The sequence below is a fragment of the Canis lupus genome, chromosome 34, assembly GCF_011100685.1.
Source record: "Canis lupus familiaris isolate Mischka breed German Shepherd chromosome 34, alternate assembly UU_Cfam_GSD_1.0, whole genome shotgun sequence".
Lineage (NCBI taxonomy): Eukaryota > Metazoa > Chordata > Mammalia > Carnivora > Canidae > Canis > Canis lupus.
Window position 1 is genome coordinate 37,465,891 of NC_049255.1, and position 15,717 is coordinate 37,481,607.

General features: G+C 39.1%; 1 protein-coding gene across 9 annotated transcripts in view; it reads right to left on the bottom strand.

Annotated features, from left to right (window-relative positions):
- Positions 1-14,779, bottom strand: part of SPATA16 (spermatogenesis associated 16) — a 236,212-nt gene extending 221,433 nt beyond the window's left edge. For 3 of the 9 annotated variants that reach the window (XM_038583921.1, XM_038583920.1, XM_038583919.1), the window contains exon 1: positions 14,595-14,779. In XM_038583921.1, coding sequence (XP_038439849.1) covers positions 14,595-14,617 — 23 coding nt within the window. In that variant the 5' untranslated portion in view covers positions 14,618-14,779. The remainder of the gene's footprint in view (positions 1-14,594) is intronic. The other 6 variants (XM_038583923.1, XM_038583922.1, XM_038583924.1 and 3 more) reach the window with 3 other exon arrangements.
- Positions 14,780-15,717: the final 938 nt, after the last annotated feature.

The following is a 15,717-nucleotide window of genomic DNA, read 5'->3' on the forward strand; positions in this document are numbered from 1 at the left end:
AAAATTAATGAACAGTAACCATGAACATTTCATATCTTTTGATCTACACTTTAAATTACTTAATTGTTCTCAAACGTATTTTAAAGTTAAATCACCCAGAAGTAGGGAATATATCTTTAAAAAGCAAAAAAATGAATGAATGAATGAATGAATGAATGAAAAAAAAGAAAGAAAGAAAGAAGAAAGAAGAGAGAGAGAAAAAATCTGAACTTTGTATTGGAACTTGCAAATTTATGGGAAAGTTGTAAGAATAATATTGAGAACTCTCAATTGCCCTTTATCCATCTTTGTTAACAATTTTAAACATTTTTGGCCAACATTTGTAATTCTCTCCCTAATGTATGTGTTCAGTGTAGACTGATACACATAGTATAGAGAGATACACACACACATATATATATATATATACACTTAATAGTTATTCGTTTGGAATCACTTGTAAGTAGATTGTATACATCACACCTCATCACCCCTTATTACTTCAGGGCACATTTCTTTTTTTTAAGATTTTATTTATTTATTTATTTGACAGAAAGCACCATCAAGGGGAGTGGCAGAGGGAGAAGCAGGCTCCCTGCTGAGCAGAGACCTCATCATGGGGTCCCTGGAATCATGACCTGAGCCGAAGGCCGATGCTTAACTGACTGAGCCACCCGGGCTCCCCTCGGTGCACATTTCTTAATTTCAGTAATACCTTATATGTAACACAATATATTTATCCAATTCATTGACTTTAACACTGATGTAATACTAATGTCTAATCTACAGTTCTGATTCCAATTTTGTCAGTTGTCTTGATAATGTGCTTTTAGAATTTCTTCTCTAGTATAATAACAGTCAGGCTAAGATAACGTATTGCATACAGTTACCATGTCTCTTTAGTTTCTTTTGCTCTGGAACAGTTCCCCAGCCTTTCTTTGTCTTCCGTGGCATCAGTATTTTTGAACAGCTATTTTATAGAAGCTACCCCAGTTGGGGTTGACTGATACTTCTACATGATTAGATTCAGGTTAAACATACCCAGACACTACAGAATGATGTGTCTTTCTCTAGATATCACATTCGGGGACACACAATGTCCTCTTGCTTTGATGATGTCAGTTTTAATCACCTGGTCAAGATGTTAGATTTCCCTGGGGCAACTTAAAAGCAGCCTCTAGGGAGTGTCTAGGGAGACACTTTGAGAGTAATTATTCTGGTCCTCATCAAACTTCTGGATCCCAATTTAGCACCTACTGATGATTTTTGCCTCACCAAAAATTTGCAAAACAGTGATTTTTCTCTTCCCAATTTACGATATTACTAGAATGCTTAGATAGAGTGCTGAAGACCACTAAAGTATTTGATAAAAACACATTTAGCCTTTTTCTGAAATACTATATTGTTTCTTGACTTTATGTATCCTCATTTTGTACAAAAGTAAAACCTGTGTTTTCAGGAAATACAAATTAAGTGTACAAAGACATTTAAATAGTAGGCTCTGCTTTATTTTAAAACATTTTAGGGCAGCCCTGGTGCTTGGCGGTTTATCGCCACCTTCAGCCCAGGGTGTGATCCTGGGGACCTGGGATCGAGTCCCACATCGGGCTCCCCACATGGAGCCTGCTTCTCCCTCTGCCTGTGCCTCTGCCTCTCTCTCGGTATGTGTCATGAATAAATAAAATCTTAAAAAAAAAACCACACATAAAAACTCATAGCACCAAGTAAGCAAGATAAGGGTGGATTACACAGTGGTGACTTAAAAAAATCTGCCTTTTAAGAATTCATTAATTCATTCAATATTCATCTATGATTGACTAAGCAACTACTCATTGTCATGATCTGTGTCAGTACAGGATGCAATGTTGAACCAGAAATCACCTCTACTCTCAGAAAGTTTATGATTCAGTGGCGATCCTACGTTAGTACGGATCAGAATCCCCTGAGGCCTCTTAGGTTCCAGGCCTCACAGATTTTGATTCCCTAAGTCTGGGGCAGATACATATAGGTATCTGCATGTTTAATAGGCAGAGAAGAGCTCTAGCAGAAATACGAGAGGTCTAAAGCATTAATACGGTTACTGTCTATTCAACCTGTCCTGACTCCCACTCCATTCTCCTACCACTTGAAATTAAATGTATTAATAAAACAAATACATAAATAAATAAAAGCATTAGGAAAATCAATACCAAACTATATAAAATATTTTTTAAATGTTCAAGTTTCAGATATTATTCTGATAATTAACTTTTTGAAATATTGAATGCTAGACCAAATTTTTCCAGAAACTATTTTTGGGTAATGCTATTTTGCCAGTGCCCTAAGCATGCTTATGGTCACAGTCTATTCCAGAGGAGTCTGACCATGCCGGCCCGAGGGCCAATGCATTCATATGCTTTATTTTGCTGAGCTGAAGCTGGTCCCTGCGTTGGCACTGATGAAGCAGACTGCCGGGAAGATGAAGGCTGCAATAGCTGTTGATGCTACAGAAACACTCAAAGGTCTATACACTTACCTTCCCCAAAACTAGGTTTGTAAAGATGCATTATTGGTAGACATTCATTCATCCCTTTAGTAAACAAGCACTTATTGAGTTCCTAAGAGGTGAAAATACTGGGATAATTCCTAGGGGGATTAACAAAGATGAACGAAATGGATTGTGCTTCATAGAAGCTTGGGAACAAGAGATTAGAGCTGCTCTCTGTCTTTCCTGGGAGGGTGTTCTAAGTTTAAGAATCAAAGTAGGGACGCCTGGGTGGCTCAGCAGTTGGGTGTCTGCCTTAAGCTCAGGGCATGATCCTGGAGTCCTGGGATCGAGTTCTGCATTGGGTTCCTCATGGGGAGCCTACGTCTCCCTCTGCCTATGTCTCTGCCTCTCTCTATGTATGTCTCTCATGAATAAATAAAATCTTAAAAAAAAAAAAAAAGAATCAAAGTAGCTTAGAGGACAGGACATACCTTTCGGACTTGAAAAGATACTGGGTTCAAATCCTAACTCTGTTTCTTGCTAACAAAAACTACTTAACTTTGATGAATCTTTGTTTCTTCATCCTAAAACATGAAAATGAATTCATTCCTCACAGGGATGATTGAAGGATTAACAAAACAACATGTATTAGGGACTAATGCATCATCTGGCACATAGTAAGTGCTCTACAAAGGAGAGTTGATAAATATACTATATGTACCATATCATGAACAAATTCCAAACATAATGTTTATACATAAACATACCAGTAATGTTTAATTATCAGTGCTTTGCTTTATATTGCGAAACTGTTTATGTGCGCACACACAATTTTTCTCCCTGTATTTCATAAGTTGGCAATTAATATCTGCATAAGAAATGAATCTCGGGATCCCTGGGTGGCGCAGCGGTTTGGCGCCTGCCTTTGGCCCAGGGCGCGATCCTGGAGACCCGGGATCGAATCCCACATCAGGCTCCCGGTGCATGGAGCCTGCTTCTCCCTCGGCCTATGTCTCTGCCTCTCTCTCTCTCTCTCTGTGACTATCATAAATAAATAAAAATTTAAAAAAAAATTAAAAAAAAAAAGAAAAAAAGAAATGAATCTCAAGACATTCACCCCCCCTAAGGATTTTGTGTCCTGGAGAGCAGTCAGTAAAATAAGAGAATACCAATCAGAAACAGAGATAGCTCCTCTACTTTCCACTGTTATCATATATACCAACCCAAATACCACATGATTCACAAAATGGGGACACTACAGGTAATGAATGATTAATATTTGCCACTCCTATCACACAAGTAGAACCTGAGGCATGAAAATGAGACAGGTTCTAAATTATTTCCCCCTGAGGTTGAACTGGATGTTTATTTTCACCAAGATCATTATAAATCTCTATAAAGTACCTTTTGGAGTGAGGGTGGAGACAGGTAGAGAGTGAACATAGAAATCCTCTAATCTCCCAACATATTATATAATAAAACTATTATTGTTGTCATTATAATATTTTTAATATATTTACAATGCATTTCAATTAACAATCTCTGAATTGTCCTTCCCCTTAAAAGCTGAACAACAACAACAAAAAAGCTGAAGAACAAAGGGTCATTTTTAACACTTCAGAAACTGTTGGACAAGATTGTTGACATGATTTGCCTAAGGATGAATGGCATAATGTTGTATTGCACTTACCACAGAACTTGACAGGGGAGAGAAAGAAAGAGGAAAAGAGAAAAGATTTATCTACCTATCTATGCGTGCCAAGTCTTTTCACATAAACATTCGAGTCAAAAGTAGGGTTTACCCTAATTCTTTTCGAGATTTCCAGGTTGCTCTTTTGCTAAAGATGATATAATTATGAACTATGTTCAAACAGAGCTCTTTAGATCTTGTATATATTTAAGTTATTTTTGCCCAAATAACTTTTTTATATTTAATTGGACTTCATTGCCTCCCTTGTGGAAGCCAGCAGACTCAGTTTACAAGCCTCTAGGCTACTGTTGGCTGCTGCCTTCTTTTCCAGTAAAAGGAACAAGTTGATAAATACCATGCATCTTCCCTTCACCCCTCCAGTACCTCTCTGACTCTGGTTCAGGTTGCTCAAAGTACAGATCCCCTCTTACTCATTCCCAGGTTTGAAACACATAGCCTCATTTCAGAGTATAGCCAGCTTCCCTCTACTTTCCTCTGGAAGATATAAAGGGGCTGAAAGGGGCAAAGAGGGCTCTCTGGGGCTCCCCTACCATACACTCTAAACTGCCCCTTCCCCCCTCATCAAAAAATATTAAAGAAAAATAATCATTTAATTTCTTCCTAGTACAGTTCTTTTAGCATTATTATTTGAAGATTTCTTTGAATCTTTTTCTGGTATAAATAATGATACTTATTTTGCAGAAATGCATTCATCTGGGGGAGAAATTAATTTTAGAATTAAGATAGGGGAGATATCAAAATAGTTTATAAATACATTTCTCACTTTTTCCATCAGGTTCGAATTACACTTAATGAAGATTTACAGGTTTCTGGAATTGAGAAATGTTTGAAAACCGATTGTATATTAATTAGCCACTAATATTTTCCTAATTAATGTCTGAAAAAGGAGAACCATGAAGTCAAAGAACTTGGGAAAAAGTTCTGATGTGTATCAAACTTAAAACAAAGCCATACTTCTGAAATTACTAATTTTCACAATCTGAATCTGCCAAAATGTATCATTCACACTATTTGGTTACATGTTGCCTTCTGCTATGGGTGGAGGGAAGTAGTTTGCAGCAGATCCAAACTTTTGTTGAGAATAAACAGAAAAGCAGGATAAAATACCAAATCATCTGTTTGAGTGTATTAGGATGCTGGCGAGGCAATGAGAAATGGAGAGGGTGTAACTTCTTCACTGAAATGACTTTTACAGCCATTTTTATCCTGGGGGTATTGGCCAGTTGGGCATAGGGAGGAAACAGAATCTCAGAAGCATTGCAACTGAGGAAGGAGAACCTTGAGTGATAAGAAACCAGCACATGTTTGGGTAGATATTTGAGGGAGCCTCAAATACAGAGATATTTATCACCTTAATAAACACCAATTTCTGGGCATCATGGAGCAGAATGCTAAAGATCTAAGTGGAAAGATTCTGAAAAGCAATGCAAAATTTGGCAGTCTTATGAGACAGGACTGGCAGAAAGAAGGGGCCTCAGGGAAACATTGGACTTTCAGCTGCAAATTCTTAGGACCTGGGTAAACCAGAGGTAGAGGTAGGCTTTTTTCCCAGCTTCAACCCAGCCTCAACATGGAACAAGTCATGATTAAATTCTAATGAACTATCATGTTACCTGCCTAGTGAAGAGAGGAATGAACTCATTACAGAGAAAGATACAATATCTGAATCCTCTATAATATTCTATATACAATATTCAGTCTTTAATGAAAAATTATTAAGTATGCCCCTCAGACTCCCCAAAATAACATAAGAAACCAAAAGGAAAAGTAGTCAATAGAAACATATCTATAGATGAAGATGATATTGGAGTTAGCTAAGGAACTTAAAATAACTCTAATATAGTCAAAACAATAGAGAGCGACAAGACAAATAATTTTACCAGAGTATTAGAATCTGTAAAAAAGGATCAAATAAAAATTCTAGAATTGAGAAATATGCTTTCTGAGATTAACTCATTCAGATGGATTAAATTAACTGATTTTTAGATGCAATAGAAGACAGGATTAGTAAACTCAAGGAGCAGTAGAAAATATCTGAATTTAAGTAGAAAAGTAAACTAATGTAAAATATAGGAAATAACTTTGGAGAAATGTGGAATACAGTGAAAAAGTCTAACAGAAGTGTAGTTGGAACCTCAGAAGGAGCACAGAGTGAGAATGAAGAAGAAGCAAGGAAGAACTGTAGTAAGGAATGAAGAATAACTGTAAAAGTTATGAGAATATACACATAAAAATGAGTATTGTCAATTAACCATATGGAACAGTAAGAAAAATGTTTCTACCAAGTTCAATATGTATGTAGAATTAAAAGAATGGCAACAATGATCTAAGGGAAAAAGTAAATGGAATTTAAAAATTCTAATGTTCTCAAATTAATAAGACCTTAGTAAGAAAACCATTTGTATTAGAGATTGTAAGAAGTCAAGGATTCATATTCTAATTTTGGGAGTAAATGTTGAAGAATAGTAAAATAATATAGAAGTAGGAAAAACTAGGAAAAAAATTAAATACTTTTGATTAATTAAAAAAAAAAAGAGGCATGAAATGAAAGAAAAAGGATCAAATAAAAACCAGGTAACGAATATGCTAGATATCAACCAAGATCTATCAGCAATTATTTTAGATTTAAAAGTAGTAAATATTCTAATTAAGAGTCTACAATTATCACACTGGAAAAAATATAAACCCCAGCTATATTCTGCTTGTGATAGATATACGCTAATATAAGAACACAGGAAAGTTGAAAATACAACACAACTATCCAGAATGATCCAGCATGCCAGTATCAACCAGAATGGGATGGCTCTAATTCCTATCAGACAAAGTAGACTTTATGGCAGGGGACATTGCTAGATATAAAAAAGGCGTGCTAGTCATTAATTTCATTGTCTCTTAACTCCAAAAGTACCCCTCACTCTGTATTCACTGGAACTGAATTCTGCATACTACAGTTCTCTTTTTCCAGCTGGCCACCAATAGAGGGTACTAGAGAAACACTGCAGAGATGGAAAAGAAATTTAGAAAGGACTTTTCCTTCTAGAGTTTGTTTCAGCCAGTAGCCAGGGGATTCAGGAAGCATTTTGCAAGAATCCAGGCAGCATTTGCCTCTGCTGTTGTGGCCCTCGCAGTTAAGCAAAGGTGTCCTTTTGGCAAGTTTCTTCACCATATCCTCACTGTTCTCCCAGGTTCCAAGCAAGGGAATCTCATTTTAGTTACCATTTGTGGGCATTGAGTTCCAGGGGCAGCTACATCCTCTGCTCAGAGATCTGACAACGTTGCCACACCTCCTCCAAGGTTCCGCATTTTTGTTGTTGTTCACTTTCTCTTACAGGAGTAGCCTGCTTGCTGTGAGTCCTAACTCTATAATCCTTGGAGTTCTCTTTCTACTCTTTTTAGTAGTTAACCACTTTTTAATTTAGTTAACAATTTTTTGTAGTAACTCTGTTTAATGTAGTTTCTGTTTTCTGACTGTAGTTTCACTGATAGAAGGATATTTTATACAAAAAGGGGATTAGACTAGGAAAAGATAGTATAATTCTAAATCTGTATTCAGTCAATAACATGGCTTTAAAATACATAAAGCAAAAAATTCACAGAAACAGAGAAATTAAAAAATCTCCAATCATAGTAAAAAAAAAAATTTTTTAACACACCCTTCTCAATAGCTGATTGAATTTCAGACCCTTTCCTCCTAAAACATTGAAAGAAACAGAAAAAAAAAGTAAGCCTTTTAAGGGCATGAAAGTTCTGAGTAACACAACTAACAAATTGGACCTAATTGCTAATATGTAGAATCCTACGTCAAAGACCATCAGAAAGTGCCTTCTTTTCCAAATGTACCTGAAAACTTTACCAAAATCAAACATAGCTTAATTGTAAGCCAAGCCACAACAAACTTCACATTTTATATGGAAATACAAAGGGCCAGGAAGAGCTATGATAAACTTGAAAAACAAGGCCAGACAACTTAAACACCCAAATATTGAGAATTGTTATAAAGCTATAATAATTAAAGTATTACGGTTTTGATGCAAGATTAAGCAATTAGACCACTTGAACAGAATAAAAAGATCAGAAATATACCCACACATAAATCATCAGTTAATTTATGAGAAGAGTGACCCTACCATGAAATGAAATGAAATGAGGGAAATTACGGTCTTTTAAATCAATGGTACTTGGCTAAGTCAAATGGAAAAAATAAATTTGACTTCCACCTTATATAATACACAAAAATCAATTCCAAATACATTGAAAACCTAAACATAAAAAAAAATCAAGTTTGTAGAAGAAAAAAAGACAAAATATTTTCATGACTTGGGGTAAGCAAAAATTTCTTAGGCAGGACTCAAAAAGTAACAAATTGGAGTATAAGGAACAACTCCTGTTCATCAAAATGTATCATGAAGAAAATGAAAAAAGGCAGTTCATGGAGTAAGAGAAAATATTTGTAATAAATATGTTTGATATGGACTCATATCCAGAATACATAAAGGACTTCTATAAATCAATATGAAAAAGGCAAGCAATCCAGTAGAGAAATGGACCAAACATTTCAGTAATGTTTAGATGTGGATTTCCAGATGGTCAATAAATTTATTAAAAAGTTGCCAACTTCATTAGTTATCAAGAGAATGCAAATTGAAATCCCAGGTTAGATGCAACCACGAATCTACCAGAATGACTAAAATAAAAAAGATAGATGATACCAAGTGTAGGAAAGTATATCATATAACTGGAACTATTACATATGGCTCATGTGAATACAAATTTGTACGACCACTTTGGAAAACTGGCAACACCTGCTCTGTCCTATCCTCTATGTCTGGGTAGTCTTTTTTCCTCCTCTCAGCCCAGCAGAAATGCATACATATGCTCAAAAATACACATGGACAAGAATGTTCTCAGTAGCACTATACAAAAAAACATTAAAAATATTTTAAATGCCAATCAATAGTAGAAAAGATACATAAATGGTGGTATATTTATACAATGAAAAAATATTATATATGGTGGACGAGTGAATGAACTACAACTACATGCAATCACATGAAAGAATCTTACCAGTAAAATACTGAGTGATACAAAAGAATATACACTGTATAATTCATTTTTAAAAGGGTCAAAGGTGGGATCCCTGGGTGGCGCAGTGGTTTGGCGCCTGCCTTTGGCCCAGGGCGCGATCCTGGAGACCCGGGATCGAATCCCACATCGGGCTCCCGGTGCATGGAGCCTGCTTCTCCCTCTGCCTATGTCTCTGCCTCTCTCTCTCTCTCTCTCTCTCTGTGTGTGACTATCATAAATAAATTTAAAAAATTAAAAAAAATAAGTAAAGTTTAAAAAAATAAAATAAAAGGGTCAAAGGTAGGCAAAACTAATTTGTGATGTTAGAAATCATAATAGTGGTTACCCTTGAGAGGGTGGGTAGTAACTGAAATGGGCCAAGAGGGAGTTCCTGGGTTTACTTATCTCACCATTTTTAAAAAATCTATCTATCCATCTAATCCAGCCATCTAACCCATCCATCTAATCATCTATTTTGAGTTGTATATTTATAATTTGTGTCCTTTATTAAATATATGTTATACACATCAATAAGACGTTTACATTAAGAAAATGGCAGGCCAAGATAGTTTAAAATTTCATAGATAAAAAAACTGAGTTTTCCTAAAGTAAAACTTTCCTAAACACATGTCCTCTACTACTCCACCTACAATCTCTGCATGTCAGTGATCATGTCGGGGAAGAATTTGATAGGAGGTGTTTTTCTACAAAATGCACAACCACACAAAACAAATGAAATGCAGTTCATGCAAGTGGATTGGAAACTGTTAGACTGTGTATATATGGTGGATTGAGAGGAAGAGATTATGTGTTTCTGAAGGCCCTAAAGAGCCTAAACAAACTGCACTGGACATGAGGAAGTTGCTATCATTATCATACCTTTTTAAAGTTTAGTTATGGTTAAAGAAAAAGAAAACCCTTCTGTACTTGCTCACTCATGATCCATTCTCTCTACAACTGTTTGTTATATTAATTGATAAGTATGATGATCTGATAACCAGATCAATGACTTTAGGACCAACCTTATTTCAGTCAACACTCAATCCTAAGGAAAAGGTTTGAAGAAGGATGTGTCAATAGTGAGGACAGGAGGGAATTTTTTTCAATTTACAGCTTTCTCCTCCCCCTACCTCCAAGTCCATCCCATTATTCTTGGGATGCATTATCCTTATTGTAGAGAAGAAAGATCTGAAAGAATAAATATATATATATATATATATATTAAGGATTAGGAAGATGGAAAGATAAGTGGAAAACAGAGGTGGTCATCTGCCATTGGAAGATAAGAACAAAGCCAGATGACCAGTTTAGTGTGGGTAATAGTTGAACAAATTCTCTAATAACAAAGTAACATGAAGGCCCATGGAAATAGAATCTCTGCAAGGAAAAGGAGGACAATGGCAACTGCATGAGAAGATAAATCTTCTACGAACTGCAGATTATCTCTACTTTTCTACATTTATGGAATTTGTCAGGGAATGTATGGGCAAAAGCTGAAGGGATTCTGTATAGGCTGAAAGGTATAAATCCATAAACTGTGTCATTTCTAATGTATATCAAGTGTTGTCCCTTTGGGTGGTAATGACCCTCATGTTTAACGTGATGTTCCCTTCACTGTTAACTACGTTAGCGAACGTAAAAGATGGGGACATTAACTGAGACATGAACTTCTGAGAATGTTTTAATTAAGCCTTGCCCCTAGTACTTAGGGAGATTTAGTCAACTCTGTGTTCCTTCCTCTATTACCCTCCTTCTCTGAGTAGGGTTCCATGGACTGTCAACACAGACACACACAGACACACGCGTTTCTAAAGTAGAGACTCGGTATGTTCAGCCTAGGAATATATACAAGAGCTGACTGTGGAGGCCATGGGTTACTGTAATCGTTTTGTTTTTGTTTTTGTTTTTGTTTTTTTTTAACCGCTAAAGCTTAGGTTTCCAAATGTCTGCTCAATAGGGACATGAAGTGGTTATTATGTCACAGTTTTATTCCTTACACCTCCACATTAATAAAATTGAGCTGATTTCTAACAAGTTAAATGCACGCTTTTTTGGGAAGGGGGGGATGACAATACGATGCCCTCCCAAGCTATAACTTAGCTGATCTTTAAAGACAGCATTGAATTCTTCTGCTTGAGTTATGCTGGCTAATAGGAATTTAAGTGATAACTAGTGGGAGAGCACTGAAGCATTCATGCATGTGAAATCAGATGAACACCCACAATGTGGCATTTCCTAAGGAAAGTTATTCTAGAGAGAAATACGGGCCAGGTTGAATGCCAGGAACTTCTAAACTAACATGTGGAGTTATCATCTTAATAAGTAACAACTAAAGGTGCCTAAAGTAAAGCAAGACCAACATTTTCAAGTCTATATTTTCAAACACACTTAAAAACCACGAGCTCAAACAGAGTTACATACGATTCCCTTCCTCTGCTGAAGGAAATTTAATCTTACTTTCTAAATTTTGGTTCCATATATCAATGCTTACTTTTGAAAGGGCACGTGTACAACTTATTTAAGTAAATCTTATTTACTTTAATAAATCATATTTATTGATCAACAAGATTTATTATTAATTCATGAGAGACAGAGGGGCAGAGACACCGGCAGAGGGAGAAGCAGGCTCCATGCAGGGAGCCCGACGTACGACTTCCTGAGCCGAAGGCAGATGCTCAACCACTGAGCCACCCAGGGATCCCTAAGATTTATTATTTAATAATCAATATTTTATTATTTATTAAGATTTACTAGCTGTTACTTACTTAATAGCCACATAGAACTAATTCATCTGTGCAAAGAAATTGGAACTCAAGAGCTTTGATTCATATTACTGATCTTTATTTCTATTCAGTAATTATAATGCTAGTCTTTCTGAAACATTTTATTTTAAAAGATCTTTTTAAAACTATTTACTTAACACTATTCTACACAAATCAATTTCTTACTTGTCATGCAATTCTAGATTGCGATGTGACTTCAGCTTTTAAAAACTCGTCAAGGTTAAAAGTACATGCTCTATTATACATCCTGTGTCGAATCAGCTCAATTACCTTTCAAAGTTGCCTAAAATTTGTGAAATATTAGTGATTCAAATACATGAATCCTGAATATTTCATACTAGTTGTATATCACATCATACAGTATGCGAATAATTTTACCCCAAAGGCTTTCTACAACATAGAGATAAAGCTGAATCTGCTATCATGCTTATTTTACAAGTTTTTCCCATCATATAATTTAGAATGACATTGATAATGATCATGATCATCGGATCCTCAGTTTCCTCATTACAAAATGGTGTTGACGATAATATCTGCTTCATGTGGTTGTTGAGAAGAGTAACTGAAGGTTACCTGATAATAGTAGGTGTTCAGTAATTGTTAAGTATCATAATATTGTTATTGTCATTTTTACTATTGCTGTTATTGCTCAGCAAGTTAAAAAAATTGGACAATTAGGAAAATGTTCTTTCTAATGGACACATGGATCAGGCTCCTTTATTGTGTATGTTTTATTATTTTTTTATCGTATACATTTTTATTATATGTGCTGCCAAAGCGAGCACTATCGTGTACATTTTTAAATTTAGCCAGAGGTGTGATAAATTATAGTCATCCCTTAGTAATCTTTAAGCTAGAATGCTGTAGTATTGTATCGATGTCACTGAAAAAATTCAACAAGGCTCTTCATGGGTACAGAATATTCTAACTCAAATGGTATCTTCCAGAAAAATGACTCAATGTATTTTACACTAGTTAAGAGATAATATTCTGGGTTCCCTGATATCAAAGGGTTTAAAAACCCTTGAGCATATGGTTTGTATGGCTTTTGTTAGCCTACCTTTATTAGGGCACTTACTTATCTATTTTCAACTGACGTTGTATCAAAGAAAAGAAAGGCAGAAATTAGAGTCAAATTCTAGAGAGGATGTAGTTTCAGTACAGAGGTGTGGTTTCAGTCATTGCGTCTTAACTGAAAATATTCTGCTACTGTAAGGAATAAACTATGGGTTTACGACTGGAGATCAGTCTAAGGTTCTGCATCTCCTGATTAGGATTCATGTTCATTTGTTGTTTTAAGTTGTAATCAACGTCCGATGCGCTAGTTTCACTGCTCAGAAGATGGACAGCTTTATGAATTTAGGGTTAGTTTCTGTTATAAGCAGTTATTTTCCATTCTGAACAGTGGCCAAAAAAAAAAAAAAAAAAAAAAAAAAAAGTCTTTTTTTCCTGAATGGCTTTTAAAATGACTTCGCTTTCGAAATATCTTTGAAAATGACCAGATTGGAAGCTTTAGCCATTTGGTTATAATAACACTGATGAGTAACAGATGGAACAGGGTTGAACAGGTACTTAAAAGAAAAGTCCACTTTGGGAACAACAACAAAAAAAAAAACCCCTGAGTTCCACCTTGATTACGTACTTGTGTTGCACACCAGGACGGCTACCACCTTGGGCTGCTTCTATGCACTTGGAAGAGAGATTTAAAACTTACTTTAAGCCTCTCTGACACACCAGGCAACATAATCTCGCCTGCAGTTGTAACCTTTTCTCTCCTATCAGAATAATATTCCATTACTTACTCAAATCAAGACAATGAAGACGACTATGGAAGGTGCTGAGTTAGGCAGTTTGAAGGATTCTTGCTTCCAGCACATTCTTTTTCTCTTCTCCCTTTATTTACCTTTCACTTTACAAAACTATTTGAGCTCCTACCACACATTAAAAAAAAAAACAAAAAAACAAAAAAAACCCCCCACATAACCCTGTAAAATATTATTTTTGTGCCCTCATCAGATTAATTTTTCCGTTTGGGTGAAAATAGCGCCCCCAGCGTGCAAGCACATGGGGGAGCACGTGGCCGGCAGCCGGGGCCCAAAGCCTCGGCCTTCAGGTGCACGAGGACCTCACCAGCGCCCTGAGCTCAGTCCTAAGCGGTCACACAAGTTCATCTCTACAAATGGATTTCATGCGTTTCTCTCCACCTAGTGGCTCGCTGAAAATGGCAAACGCTCAGCTAGTGTTTCAGAAACGGAGACCCTGACGGTACCTCCCGGTCCTTTATGGACCAGGCACGGGAAACTTCAGACGGTCTCGAGGACCCTTCCCAGGCCGAGCCACTGTGCAGGGCGGGCTGGTCCGGGCGGGGTCCCCCGGGGTGGACTGGTTGGGGCGGGGTCCCCGGGGCGCCTCCCCAGGCTCCCTGTGTCCGCGCCGCACAGTCCGCAGCTCACCTGGGGGCAGGTGCGCGGCCCGGGTGCGGGGAGGCCCCGGTCAGGGGAGCTCGGCACCCAGGCGGCCGCAGTACCGGGGGCTAAGGGAACAGCTCGGACCGCAAATGATCGGGGGGAAAAAAAGAAAAAACCAAAACCTGGTCCGTGATCTCGTCGTCATCCTTCACGCGGTCAGAGGTAACCGGCCTCGCACCGTGCACCGTACGGGGAGCACCGCGGGGACGAAGCTGAGCGGCAAATGCATGTGCTACTCCGCAGCCAGGTGGGCGTCGGCTCCCCTCCTCCGGCGGGGCGGGCGGGGCGTCGGGCGCTCGGGACTCCCCGCCTCCAACTGCCCGGGGCCCAGGGCTCCCCGACCTCCTGGCGCCCCGCCCCCGCCGAGCCGGGAGAGGCTAAAGGCTGTACCCGGCACAGGTGGCCTCCTCCTACCTACGCAGCCTCGGCTCCGGCGCAGCCGGGGGCGAAGCATCTGCACACCCCGGAGTCCAGGCGGCCCCACCTGTGCCCGACGGTCGCCGTCCGCGAGGCCCCGCCCCCGCAAGCCCCGCCCCGGCTGTCACGTGGCCCGCCCGCCTCTCCGCGAGGCCCCGCCCACCGGCTGCCACGTGAGTCCACGCCTCCGCGAGGCCCCGCCCACCGGCCGTCCTGTGGCCCCACAGCTCTGCAAAGGCCCAGCGAATGTCACGTGGCCCCACCCCGTCCCCCTCTGTAAGGCGTCCCACCGGCCTGCTGTCACGTGGCCCGCCCGCCCCTCCGCGAGGCCCCGCCCACCGGCTGTCACGCGGGCCCCACCCCATCCCCCTCTGTAAGGCGTCCCACCCGTCTGCTGTCACGTGGCCCACCCACACTCCTCCACAAGGCCCTGCCCACCGGCGATCACGTGCCCCCAACCCCCCCCCCGCAAAGGCCGCGCCCACTGGCTGTCACGTGATCCCGCCCCTCTACGCAGGCCACACCCACCTGCCGTCACACGGCCCCGCCCCACCCCCTCCGCAAAGGCCCCGCCCGCTAGTGGTCACGTGACCCGCCCCTCCGCACGGGCCCCGCCCACCGGCTGCACCTGCCGCCGGCCTCTCCAGGACTCCTCGGTGCGGGCCACGGGTTTTTGTTTGATCTTGAAAAAAAAAAAAAGTTTGTATTTTTGTTTTCAGGTTCCAAGAGTCATATGATGTTTAGGGATGATTTGGAAAATTCGAAAATGACGTACGTAAAATGAAAACGACCTGTGTGCTAAAGGGAAAAACGAAGAGCGTGGGTTGC